General features: G+C 37.8%; 1 protein-coding gene across 3 annotated transcripts in view; it reads right to left on the reverse strand.

The window, feature by feature from the left end:
* Positions 1-316: 316 nt before the first annotated feature.
* The window catches only part of hdx (highly divergent homeobox), a 71,396-nt gene continuing 56,728 nt past the window's right edge, over positions 317-14,984 (reverse strand). For all 3 annotated transcript variants that reach the window (XM_048179632.1, XM_048179633.1, XM_048179631.1), the window contains exons 10-11: positions 719-841; positions 317-627 (exon numbers count right to left, since the gene is read on the reverse strand). In XM_048179632.1, coding sequence (XP_048035589.1) covers positions 478-627; positions 719-841 — 273 coding nt within the window. In that variant the 3' untranslated portion in view covers positions 317-477. The remainder of the gene's footprint in view (positions 628-718; positions 842-14,984) is intronic.

A 14,984-nucleotide genomic window follows, 5' to 3' on the forward strand; every position in this document is an offset into this window, starting at 1 on the left:
AAATCCAAACCAACTGGGAAACACAAGTTACTTGCTTATAGAATCATGCTGTCATTCTGAATAATCAGCACAGCTGCAATTACCTGCAGCCACGGCCAAATCGCAGGCACGCTAACATTCAGGAGTGTGTTTACCAAAACCATCGTTAGCCAACTATGGTCTTGAACTGTAATGGTAATGACAAAACTTGCGACCATAGTTGGCTTTGGGAAACACACCCCAGAACAGCACTCTTGCTTGTTTGAACCTGCTTATTTATAGTCTAAATTAGAACATTTTATGCTTCCAGTCTTCATAAAATAATAAGACACAGATCTTGTGTTGACTTAGTGGCATTTATTTGATAGTACTGGACCTGGCCAAGGCAGTCTGATATGCTATAGAAAATGACTTGTGGGGTCCAACAGTTATTGGTTTATTTCCACAGGCACTATGTGGCACATGTGAGTAACAGAAGAGGTGGAAGCTGCCCTGCATTTATAGTCTCATTTGATCTGTGTCCCCCTCCTCCTCTGATACAGAGGACTCTTTTTGGATGGTGGGCCTCTCTACGCCAGACTTGCTGTGGTTTTCCAGGCCCAGGTCCCAGTCCTCATTCACTTTCTGAGGTAGACTGGCTAACAGCTCCTGACAACACAGACAAACACACTGATCAAGATTTGTTTCTTTAATGGCTCTCATTGCTGCCTAAATGTTTAACCCAATTATGTTTCCTTACCTGCTGTTTCTTTCTGTCTTTGTTTTTCACAGCGATCAGCAGGCTTTTGGTGAAGCTCTTCAGCTTTGAGAACTTCAGTTTCTGGTTCTGCAGCTCATTCTCAAGGAACTGCACTTCTTCATTCTAAGGAAAAAAAAATCAATATTTAAAAAAATATTCCACAATATTTCACACAATCTTTAAATTTAATCAGATATTTTAGCCTCAGTGGATGAATAAAGTTATGTATGAAATTTTCATATAATATGGTAATAAAAAGTTTACAGGCTAACTTAGAAGTAAGCACAACGAGACAGAGGCACCACCCAGAGGCACTTTAATTTTTAAAGAGAGATAGTGGGTGCTTCCCATTTCCTAAATTGTGCATATTCATTTCCTCAATCCTCTTTAACCCAGAAACCGATTCAAGTCCACCATGATGGACATATCAATTGTCAAACTGTACTGTGAGGACTGGAGGATCGAGGATGGAGAAAGCTTACTGAGTCTAGTATATATAAAGTATATAATAGATACATTTTTTTATATTGTAATAATATTTCACAGTATTGCTGTTTTTTTCTGTATGTTTGATATACACCATGATGAGCTTGAGACATGATCACAGAGGGTTTTTTCACAGCCTACCTGACTGAAAGGCCTCATTATTATGCAGGTCATTACAGGTCTTTATGCGATTCTTTTGTCTTCTTAGGTGTAAATGACCCATTATTCATGATGACTCACGCCTCCACGCATACTGTGTTTCTTGACAAAACGTGTCTTACAAAAACTAAATCTATTGTTTTATATGAACGAGTAGGCAGGATAATTTTTTACACCAATTTGAAGCAAAAAGTCTACAACCTCCAATACCCAGAAGTCTTGTGAAGTTTTTTGTTTTTTCAATAACCACGCATAAACATTATTCCTTCAAAAACACACATATTATTGTAGCCTAGTTTATGCTGAATACAGTGTAATGACACTTTTTCCATTAATATGTTTATGAACAACTGAAAAAAGCACAAATGTCAGGGCATGTCAAAACTTCTCCAGGGCCCCAAAAATCCTCAGACCCCAGAGGGTTAAAAGCCAACACAAAGTTCCCTCCTGGCTCTTATTCTTGCTAATTCTATTGATTGCTGTTCACTTGAGACCTCACCCGGCCCCTGAGCTTTATCAGCAAACCATGCGCAACTCTCGCAACCAGAGCAGAGTCAAATTAACAGCACAAGTTCATTGTCATTTCTTCATTCAAGAGAGAAGATATTGATCACAACTATAGCACCATCAAACCGCAACATCAAGAATTTCTCCCAAGACTGTATATCTGTCAGGGTTATGTCTGTTTGTTGTTTTTCTGTTTGCCTGTTTAGTTCTAGTCTGTGCTTCTTAAGCCGAGTTCAGACTGCACGATTTTCAAAGTAGTCGGGTCACTGTTCTTTTCACACTGCATGACTATCTTGGCCAGCATTCAGTCGCTGCTGTGTTCAAACTGCACGATGGATCGGCGACAGAAGGTTTCACACTGCATGACAGGAAGAATCGCCGACAACTGTCTGGCACGCAAACTACGTTTCACAACCAAAAACACGCGAGATGTGACAAGGAAACAACGCGATATCACGCGTGCAATATTATTATTAAAAATGGTAGCCCGCAAGAAGCTTGCAATACGAATTGCCTGTGCGCTGATTTGCAGCGAAAACAAGAAAAAGAAAAGAAGAATATGGAGGAGGAAATGGTTGAGGAGACTGTGGATTGTGTGTTGGAGGTAAATAAGTAACTTTTCAATGTGCTGCTGTTGGATGGTCAAGCAAATGTTTGTGCTTTGGTTCTGTTTGATATAATTGTAATGTTTATGTGTACAAAGCCATGCTTGCTGATGTTGTGGTCTATAACTCCTCCCCGAACTCCCCGCTGCTCTGTATCTTGCTATCTCATTGGCTGTCGGTCATCGCCGATGTAGTTTTCAGTCAGAACACTTTTCACACAGCAGGATTTTTTATTTAGCATGCCAAATATCTCACGGGTGTCGGCGACTCGTCGGCGATTCTCTCAGATCGCGTCTTTGCTCATTCACACTGCGTGATTGTCACTCACGTGAACGAGCACCGATTTGCCTGTGATTTCGGGCATTTGTCGGCGATTTCTCAAAACCTGTCGGCGAGCCAAAATCGGGGCTAAAATCGTGCAGTCTGAACTCGGCTTTAGTTGTATTCTAGTTTGTTACTTAGTGCTGTCCTCGTTAATTTCCTTGGTTAATCATTTGATTAGTGTCCTTAGTTCAGGTGTGTCTTGTTAATTAGTCTCGTTTGCTCCTCTGTTTGTCCTGTATATATATTCCCCGTGTTCTCTCTCAGATTTTGTCGATTCTCGTTTGTGTTTAGTGTATGTTGTTTTCTCCTGGTTCCTATGATTAAAGTTTGTTTATTGGATTCTCCTTCGTTGTGCGCTTTATCTACAACCACGCACCGTGACAATATCCAGATGCTCTTCAACAGCTAAAGCATTTGCAAGTATCGTACATTTGAACACTAAACAGTTGTGAACTCCTTTGTTAACAAAGGTGCTTTATAATGAGAAACTAATGGTTCTTTCAGCTTGTTAAATGACTGAGTGAGTGGTCTGGTTAATGAGTCAGACATGCTTATCAATAAAGTCCCTGGTGTGGTTCTCCAGTGGACGGCCTCCCTGCTCCAAGCAGAGTAGATGGAGAGCTGGCAGATTCATTGGGGGAAAAACGGTGCAAAAAAATCTTGCTTTGTTATGCGTTCTGTCACGTGTGGCTGCAGTAAAATAGCACACAAAGACGAATGACTCAAAAGGAAAGAGTCTTTAATATAATATTCCACAGGAGAAGCCCAGGGGAAGACACAACCACTTTGATATAAATGACACAGAACTGAGAAATCTGAGTGGTTAAATACACACAGAGATCATTAACGTGACACACAACACCTGGGTAACTCAATTAACGACTATGGCAACAGACAAGAACCAAAACTCATAAATTAACTAGACAGCTGCATAACCCTGACACATCTGTTAGAATATTTTTAATTCATGTTTTACTCGAACATTTGAAATTAAACAAATTTCACATAATTTCAGTAGGTCATGTCATGTGAAGTGCTGCTTGAGGAATCAATCCAATTAACAAAAATGTCTTCCTTCGATTCCTCTATCCTCATTTTCTTTATCTTGCATCCATGGAGAGATTATCTAAGATGCAAGGGTGCACAATTTAAAGTCCCCCTTTAAGTCAATAATTGTATCCCTTAAAACTCATCTTTGATCACCAAAATGACATATTTAAATGTTTCTTCCAGTGAAAAAAAATTCTTCAAGCCTTAAAGGTGCCCTAGATTATGTTTTTAAAAGATGTAATATAAGTCTAAGGTGTCCCCTGAATGTGTCTGTGAAGTTTCAGCTCAAAATACCCCATAGATTTTTTTAAATTAATTTTTTTAACTGCCTATTTTGGGGCATCATTATAAATGCGCCGATTTTATCCTGCAGCCCCTTTAAATCCCGTGCTCTCCGCCCACAGAGCTTGCGCTTGCCTTAAACAGTGCCTTAAAGTTTACACAGCTAATATAACCCTCAAAATGGATCTTTACAAAGTGTTTGTCATGCATGCGGCATGCATGCGTCGGATTATGTGAGTATTGTATACTGTTACATTGTTTACTTCTGATTTTGAATGAGTTTGATAGTGCTCCGTGGCTAACGGGTAATGCTACACTGTTGGAGAAATTTATAAAGAATGAAGTTGTGTTTATGCATTATACAGACTGCAAGTGTTTAAAAATTAAAATAGCGACGGCTCTCTTGTCTCCGTGAATACAGTAATAACCGATGGTAACTTTAACCACATTTAACAGTACATTAGCAACATGATAACGAAACATTTAGAAAGACAGTTTACAAATATCACAAAAAATATCATGATATCATGGATCATGTCAGTTATTATTGCTCCATCTGCCATTTTTCGCTATTGTTCTTGCTTGCTTACCTAGTCTGATGATTTAGTTGTGCACATCCAGACGTTAATACTGGCTGCCCTTGTCTAATGCCTTTTATAATGTTGGAAACGTGGGCTGGCATATGCAAATATTGGGGGCGTACACCCCGACTGTTACGTAACAGTCAGTGTTATGTTGAGATTCGCCTGTTCTTCGGAGGTCTTTTAAACAAATGAGATTTATATAAGAAGGAGGAAACAATGGAGTTTGAGACTCACTGTGTGTCATTTCCATGTACTGAACTCTTGTTATTTAACTATGCCAAGATAAATTCAATTTTTCATTCGAGGGCACCTTTAAAATAGCTTGAATGTAACTCTACACTCTTGCTTCATTTAGTATATGCAGATCTATGAATATGCTAATTAGCCTCAGCTAAAAATACCCCACAGATCATTTATAATTGTGAGCAAAAACATGCCGTTTTTGTGTGTCCCTTTAAATGCAAATGAGCTGCTGCTCCCGGCGAAAGCAATGCATTAGAAGATCAATTTGAATTTGAATATCAAGGATCATATTTTAAGTGTCTTCTGTTGCTTCCGAAGGGCAGTACTAAATGAAAAAATGTAAACAAAATAAGAAATTTAGACATCTTTATTCTGTTCAAAAGTTTCTGAAGAATATTGGGTAGTTTAACTACTCATGACAAACAATGGACATCCATCACAAAAAAAAAAAAAAAAAAAAAAAACAGTCATAGATCATCCAGGTAACCACACACAGTATTAAGAATCAAGGGTTCACAAACTTTTGAGTGGGTTGTTTTTATAAATTCAGCAATTTTTTGTCTTATGGACCATATGTAAACATTTTTTATATAAAATGTCTTACTCAGGACAGTACTAAATAAAAAATAACATGCATATTGTATGATCCCTCTTATTTTGTTAAAATTATTCACATTTTCACAGATTCTGCAAGGAGTTCACAAACTTTCAAGTATATATACAGGAGTGGAAATGGGGGGGTAATGTGGGGGGACGGCGTCCGGGGAGTGAATTTCGAGGGGGGACGGCGTTCCAGTTCAAATTGGTTTGATTTTTTTTTTTTAGGAAATGAAGGGATTTCTGTACTTTATTCTCTCAGTAGCCTACGAAAACAATACAAATTCAGCACAAAAACACTGCGCAATAAAATTGCATGATTAATCATTAAAGATCACGACCTGGATTCAAACACCCACGCGATCTTACTCAGTGCTCTAAGTGGGCCGGTACGCACCGGCCCACTTAGAGCTATACTTCAAGCTATATTTTAACCTGTAGCGTACCATCGCTGTTTCTTGTGTACCGGCACTTCTCACATGTTGCTGGTACTCTAACCCCCACACGAAACATAGAATTAGGCTATTAATTAATTGTATACATTGCGTTCAGAGCTTTTATAAGTATGAGTGGCGCGCGAATCACCGCAGGCACGTTTTTATTGAGGTACATTTTAACTAACTTGTTGAAGAATTTATAATATATAATCTGTTAAGGGAATAGATTTAAAAAAGAAAGAAAAAAGGTTAACATTGCCCTAAGCATGCAATGAAGAGCCATCAATAGTCTACCTGTATTATATCCTTATTGTAACAAATGCTATGGTTAAACAATTACAAGAACTACTTTTTCATAAGGCCAAGTACAAGTTAGAATCAAGAGCTTAAAAGTATGGACCTTCTTGAATTATTGACTAAACATTGGTTTTCCTTGTGTGTAAAATGTGTTCTGCTAATATGACAGATATGCCCATTTGGAAAAACCTGGCTGTATTCCAAGAATTGACAGGAAATGTACATGTTCAGTATAAGAAAATTTTAAGTAAAGCCATGGCACTTTGTAAATAAGTGATTGTTAACTATAAGCTGTAACTTTATTGCAGTTGTGTTATCAACCAACTTTGCATGTGTGGACCATTTTGATATGGGCAAAAATAAAGCAACAAACAAATAAACTTCACGAGGGAACAAACCCAAGCTACGCCCTTGTAACCGAGGGAGACAACCAGTCCCCCATCCCAAACGGAAGCTAAAAAAATAAAGTAAATTACCTTTAGAAAGTAACTTTAGTAGAATAAAGAATGTAATCAACATGATTGATATTCAAAACGGCAAGCAAACGATGCTTTGTTTATGGTTTTTATACCTGCAGTCTTAGTTTCACTTAACCTTTTTGAATGATGAATATAGACTATCTGAATCAGAATATCTGATTAAATAGACAATCATCTCCTTTACACACAGGCGCAGAACACACATGCTAGTTGACAGTTGACACTGCAAACACACATTTATGTTCAAACACCATGTATGTGAATTTTGCATAATGGGTGCCTTTTAAGACTATTTAAAACTTTTATAAGTCAGTTACTTAATATAATGTAGATTGGTCTAATTTGATACAAAAAAGTAAGACTGACTGCCCCTTGACTAACTGCTAGTGGGACTTACGACATAACTGTGCATTTGTACATAACATCACAGAACTGTACACCTGTAAATAACTTATCTATACATTCTATTATAAATTGTTTCTATGTTTCTATTAGGCTACTGTATTATACTGCATTTTTTTTTTTTTTTTTTTATATAATATTGTGCTATATTTCATTTTTATTGCCTAAATACCAAGTTCTGTCATTGAAACTCTAGATGGAGCAGGCTAAGACAAGTGAATACTCTTTTACTCCATATCTCTGTGCATATTGTGTGGTTTGCTTATTATTTCTAAATGAACAATCATAACAGTTTAAAGTAAGCGTCATGTTTAAACTGTTGTGAAGTGATTTACTCTTGTGGAGTAAATCTTGTGTGATTTACTAAGCATATAAACTGCAGTATTTATGCAATTGTGTTTATGTAGCAGCAAGCGGTCTATTGTTTGTAATTGGTGTGAGGATACGCTGTCTAAGCTATGGATATGAGAAAAGGTTAAAGTGAAATAACCATTCGTACTTTCAACAGAGTTACCATGTTTAGCTGAAAAACGTCTCAGGTTACGCATGTAACCATGGTTCACTGAGAAGGGAACGAAACACTGTGTCATCATAACAACACTTTGTAGAATCCCTTCAGCTCAGCTCTCCTGAAGGCATGTGCAACTTAGTCCAATTCTGATTGGTGCAATGTCATCCCGTGACGTGCCAGCAGAACGCGGAAGCTATAAAGGGAGCTGGCAACAGAGCTGTTTTAGCTTTCTGATCTGAAGCAAGCTGCACCCAGGCATACAGGAAGTATGGCAAGGGGACGCAGCATCTCGTTTCCTTCTCAAGAAGGCTCCAGACAAAAAAATTCATTAAGGAGCCATTGGCTCTTATGGGGGAAAAAAACAGGCGCCAAATATTTTTTAAGAGCCACACAACAATGAACTTAAATTTTTAAATCACTTACATTTAGTCATCCTGTTATTTTTATATATCTCCCCTTTAGTTTTAGCATTTTCATCTTGTGATTTTTCTAGGAAATGGATTTCGCTTGTGAATATTTTCACTTAATATTATTATATATATATATTTTTATATTTTGAATCCGATTAGATTTTTATATTTTCTGCTTTCATTTTTCATTAAGTTTTATTTTTGTTGTTTTTAAACATGCCTGTTTAGTTTGTATAAATTTTTATTTCAGTACTAACATTTATTTCAAGCAATGAAAAAAGTTTTTTAATGGTTTTAGTTAACTATAATAACCCTGATGCTAGTAAAATCTTTATATTGAATAATATGTATCAAATAATGTTCTTAGTCTTTCCTTCCTGAAGCTACAACAGTTTACTTTGAATCAAATGAAAATAAATATATAAATATATAGAAATAAATATATAAATGTATTACATTTGGTTTGTGTACCCAAATAATAAACGAGGAAATGACTCTTATTAACGAACCGGTCTAAATACATAGGGACTCTTATTTTGAAATGTCTGTGCTTTACTTTTGCTCATTCAAGTTCAGATGAGGAAGAAAAAAAAATACGTTGTTACAAACATTTACAACACATTATAATATAAATAATATAAAGTAAACTTTGTCATAATTGATCAGCATTAGTTCATAAGCAATTGGTTGACAAATGTGCGCTAATCATTGATTGTGAGCTGCTCTGAACCACTTTTGCAAGAGAATGAAGAACGCGCAACAACGCCATCTTTTGACTTTAAAACATGCAGCACTCACATTTATTTAATGAAATTAAAATTAATAAACACATTAGGGAGTATTGTGATTTGTTTTTCCATCCACAAAATATAAGACGCCTCAAAATGATCATTAATACTCTTGTTATACCATTTAAGGTACTGAAGACTTTTTATGACCTTAAATATATCTGATGAGCATGAGCGGAGTGGAAAAATGAAAGTGTATGTAATCAGCATGATTGATACTCAAAACAGAAAGCACATGCTGCATTGTGTGTGTATCTGCAGAGCCGGTTTCCCCTTTTGAATGACGAATATAGATGAAGACGGATATGAAGAAATAGGCAGTTGAGGAGCAGAACGCACAAGCTAGTTGACACTCAGCTGTAATCCTTTCGATGTGTTCAAAAGCACCTGTTTTGCACCGATGCAGGTTCTCTGGCGTCGGTTTGGTGTGTGATATTTTTCCCTACCTGTTCGTATTTTAGCGCTCTAACTCAGTAAAACTTTCACAAGCAGCATCTCATTTAATTATGCAAACACAACAAATGAGATGTGATGGGCTACTGGTCACAGAACATGCAAATTACAGGCAAATTTTACAGTCATAACGTGTGAATTTGTATAGTCGGCAGTGGCGACCTCAGCAAAAATATCACTCGCAAATTAATATTTTTGGTAGCAAATGCAACCATTTTAGGCGCAGTCTGGTGCCCTGCTTGGGGAACCATGGTTACATGCGTAACCTGAGACATTCCCTTTCAAGGGAACTCGTGCTGCATCATCATAACGACACTTTAGAGAATGATATACCCATGTCGCCATGCTGACGGAATGCTGTCCAGGAGTGCTACCAGGTCTGAAAACCAATCTCGGGCCGGCCAGAACAAGGCTACCAGCAGCAGACAGACCCCGGCCAGACCAGCAGCAGACAGACCCCGAAGCCTCGGCCACGTCTGTACCATGGTGTCCAGTCCCAAAGGAGCTAGATGAGAGAGGGAGAGCCACAGTGGGTGACAAGACGTCTCTTGCAACGCAAACAGTCTTCCTATTCGCTCCACCAACTCGAGGCCAGGACGCTTGCTCCCATATCCAAGGATAAAGAAGTGCTCTCAGGGAGAGCAACTATCCCTGAGACCACAGGAGGATCTGGTGCACCAGTCTGGATTGAGAACGCAAACGCAGACTCTCCAAGTGGTTTATATACACAAGATCTCTGACATATTGTCTGTTCATATGAGAACATAATGGCTTCTGAGGTCTGGGAGAAATGCCCTCTGGCTAGCATAACGCAGGACGGGCTGTGCAGGACGCATCTGTTGATGCAATGTTTTGATGTCAAGATGCTCCTAACACTGGGACAGGAACCAAGGTCTTTTCTCACATGATCAAGGAACTGTAATGTATTGCACAGGGACATGACGGTAGAGGATCTAAATGCAGGTTTATTGGTAGGGTAATCCACAATCGAGGTCAAGAACAGGCAAGGGATCATAAATCCACAGGAAGGCATTCTATACAAACAACAAAGCAAGAACACACAGGCAGACAGGGAAATCCAGGACACGGGCAGGTAATCAGAACAACCAGGGAACAGGAAACAAGAAACCAGGAAATGCTCAGAATTGCAGTAGCTGACATACAATACTTCGCAGGGCATGAGAGAAACACAGGGACTACTTATACACAGGTACAAACAAGCTTAACAAGATAACAAGTTAACAAGGGGGCGTGGTCCAATAAGTGTCCATGGTAACAAACAAGGGGAACATGAGGTGCACAGAGGAGATACAGGGAACACAGACAAGGATCATGACAGGAACGAAGGCACCTGCGCGTAAACTTGATCGTGTGAAGTGGGTTGCCTTTCAGGGAAAACATCCTTGTTTCTTAAGCCATCACTGCAGGGGTCTTAGTGATGAGCTGGTCTAGTTTGATTCTGGTCACCTTTTTGTTATTGTTTTCATAGAGACACATTAATGCAACTTGGAATTATTGGAATTACTATTAGGAATTTCTCTGTTATAATATTTGATAGTTGGTTTTTGTTTTACCAGTTTTTATAATTTAGACAGGGCGAGTACATATCTAAAGTCTTTGGTTTTTATTTAGCTTATAATTGATAGCCTTTAATAAATCTGTACACTAGATGAGGTAAAATAAACCATGCATATGAATCAATATTGTGTTGATTTGTGCTTATTGGTGAAAGAGCAACTTCTGATGAAATGTAAAAATAAATTTCCCAAATGACAACAATCATTGCAATTTAAATTGAGCAATATATATATATATATATATATATATATATATATATATATATATATATACACACACATATATATATATATATATATATATATATATATATATATATATATATATATATATATATATATATATATATATATATATATATATATATATACACATATACATATATATATATATATATATATATATATATATATATATATATATATATATATACACACATATACATATATATATATATATATATATATATATATTTTTTTTTTTTTTTTTTTTCTTTTTTTTTTTTTTCTTCATTTTAACCACTATACAGTGTAAGTTTCCACTGACTAAAACTAGACTAAAATGCTCAGACATTTAGTTGAATAAAACTTGACTAAACAAAAACAGGACAAGGTTGACTAAATATGATAAAAACTAAAAGTTACATTTGACACAGGACTAAGACTAAATTAAAAAAAATAGCTGACAAAATTAACATTACGTGCCACCATCTAGGGGATAATGCTAGACCGAATGGAAGAACCTGACATTGGTATGCTTCGCCCCCGAAAGCAAACCTTAGGAACTTCCTGTGCTCCGCAAGGATGGAAATATGAAAATAGCATCCTTTAGTTCGATTGTGACAAACCAGTTCTCGGACTTGATTTGACGTAAAGCGAAATAAGTTACTTTTTCGGAACTATACCGGCTGTAGAACCCAGTGTTTCTCTCTAGGGGAGAGATAATGTCTATGGCCTCCTTCATCAGAAGAGATTGAACTTTCTGCTCCATAACCTGCACTTGCTCAGGGCCACCACTGTAGTCAAAATGTTTTTGAACCTTGGTGAGCAACCCAAACTGGATTCTGTACCCCTTGCAAATGTGCGCACAACCCATCAAGATATATTGGGTAGTGCTTCCCAAGCATGCAGGTAATTTATTAGAGGAACCAGCCTCTCAAGGCTGACCTCATATATATTTGACGGAGCAGACTCTGTGTCTTGAAGCAAATTCACGGCAGGGTTCTTACCAAATTAGTGCTTCTACAGGCCTCTCTATGGAGAGTGAACCCCCAGTGGCCACAGTGGGGGGATTTGGATTTGTTGAAAATCATTGTGCCCCGAAGTGCCATAGGCAGCGAGGTTGACAAATCAATTTCCTGAGGGCTCCGCAGAGAAGTGGGTATAGTTCACTGGGGCACCCTCAGAGGCCTGACTTAACTGTCAGGACCTCTTTCCCGAAGCCCACTTAGAGAGAATAATGGTCCTCAGATCCGATTTCTCCTAGGGGGCATCAGTTAAGACTGTTGTTTTGACCCCTGAGCTCATTGTGAGCAACAACACTCTCCTTCTGTGCCAGTATGAGGAGCTGGATGTAAATGGCTGTAAAGGGCTGTCCCCTGGCAGCAGCCCCCCGTTATACGCCTTGCCCACCAGCGAAAAATATATAAGGCTAGAAATGGATGAAATGGATGGCTACATTACCACTGCCACATCCATTTCAATGCCAATCTCTATGAGAGTTGTCATGACAGAACTCCTACAGTGCTCAGTGTAAATGAGTACACCCCCTCTGAAAAGTAACATTTTAAACAACATCTCAAAGAACACAAAAATAATTTCAAAAATGCTGACAAGACTATGTTTAATATAACATCTGTTTAACTTATAACATGAAAGTAAGGTTAATAATATAACTTAGAGAACAAAATTTTCAGTTTTACTCAAATTAGGGTGATGCAAAAATGAGTACACCCCACTGAAAGTCTCTGGAGCAAAGCTAAATTTTAGACTACAAATGTCTAATTTAACAAGAATTCAACCACAGGTGAGTCTAATTATTCATTACACAGGTGTCCCCAGCAGACAGTTGACTATAAAAAGGTGTTAAAACCCCTTCCCATTTTCCCATGTTGTCAGCAATGGCACCACATGGAAGAGAAATGTCACAAGACCTGAGAAAGAAAATAATTTCTTTACACCAGAAAGGTGAAGCACTGTATGTCTGCACTATGTCTGTAAGGCAAGGCAGGCAAGGCAAGGCAAGTTTATTTATAAAACCGGCTTTCCTAGTGTCTCTTGATCTTACCTGAATGTGAAAATATTTCTTGAATATGAAAATCTTCTGAACTTTCTTCTGTTCTGTAAGCTCCTGTCACTAAGACAAATTCCTTGTGTGTGTAAACATACTTTGTGATAAAGCTCTTCCTGATTATGAAATATCACACTAAAACAAACTGATGTCATACTGTGTTTGGTTGTGTTCTTTTTTTTGTTTTTATGTCATTTTGTTTTGAATTTCTCATTGTCATGGTTCCTGCTCCCTTGCCCCTCATGTGATAGTATCATGTGCTTTCTTTACCTTAGACTTGTTCGAGATGCATCGGCGCTGCGCAGAGTGATCGGCATATGACATCGATTCAAAAGCCATTAGTTTAATCATCATTAAACAAAAGAAAAAGTATGGCACACTTCTTATTAGCATCCGTTTCCATGGCAACTCTTGGATTTGGCACTCTGTTGAGAATATCTTTAGCTGTGTCCAAAATTGCATACTGTATAGTAAGTACAATGTTGGGTTTGAAACTTGCTTCACAACAACAACAAAAAAAAAACATTCTATATAGTATGAATATTTGTAGTAGGAATGAAATTCACTGTCATGTGACCTATCAGCAGTTGTGTCAGTTCACTGCAATTCACAACTCCTCTCCCATGGCTTCATGGTATATTAAAGTGTCCAGTGGATGTGCAGTTCAGAATCTCACAGGAAACAGTAAGTCATCCAGGTACTTTTTGTGTACTGTTTTATGAATACTATAAATTTGGACATACTTCTTGGCTAACATACAGTTTTTTTTTAGTATTGTAGTAGACATATTCAGATGCAGGGTTTGTGTTGACTGAACTTACTCCTGGACGCTGCTCCAGAGTCCTTATGGTCAAAGATCGTCAACTGCCGCAGATTATTGGTGTTCAACATTCATTGCACATTAAAACATTACACGTTTAAGGCTGATTTATACTTCTGCATAGGCTGTGTGTAGCACAATTAGCCTGCGGTGTAGCCTGACTTGCACCTCTTCAAAAATGTAACAACGTGTGAATTCTACATGGACCGCAAGCGCTGTGCTTGGTCCTCCTAGAACCACTCCCTCAGGTCAAAAAACTGGCACGGAGTGAGCAGAGAAGTGCGAGCATTTTAAACTTCCATAGGAATTAAATAAATGAGAGTTCTGCTCTGTTTCGGGAGGAAACGTCATCAAACTGCAACAAAAGTCGTTGCCTATTTCTGCCATCACTACTGAAGCTTGTCTGATAATGTACATGACAAGCTGCTCCTTCTTCGGCTTTTGCCTTGATACTCAACATGACAGCAGTCACTGCCTACTAGCGGTCTGCATGCGCGTTGTCACGGACAACAACGCAGAAGTATAAATTAAAACAGACACAAAGTCTACAGCACAGATGCTCCGGTGTAGGTCCGATGCAGAAGTATAAATCAGCCTTTACTTGATCTGGACAAACTGTGTATCATTAGAAAAATTTAAAGACTCGGGCTTCGATATTTGACCACTGTTTATGATAAAACTAGGATTTTAACAGTAAACTCTCAAGTGTTGTCTTTCTAAATATATATTGTTTATGTGTCTATTTATAATGACTTATAAGCAGCAACCTTTTTATTGTGGGTATGTCATTTATGCCACACTTGAGTCACTCAACACAGATTCAGTAGCTGACACTATGGGGAAACAATACCAGCTGCACTATACTACAAAATGATTGCTTACCAAAACCTTCAAAGAAAAAAAAAAAAAAACCTTAGTCTGAGCTTTATGAGTTGATAGAGAACAGGGTCAACCCAAAGGACAAA

This window comes from Megalobrama amblycephala, unplaced genomic scaffold (genome assembly GCF_018812025.1).
Source record: "Megalobrama amblycephala isolate DHTTF-2021 unplaced genomic scaffold, ASM1881202v1 scaffold265, whole genome shotgun sequence".
Taxonomy (NCBI): Eukaryota; Metazoa; Chordata; class Actinopteri; order Cypriniformes; family Xenocyprididae; genus Megalobrama; species Megalobrama amblycephala.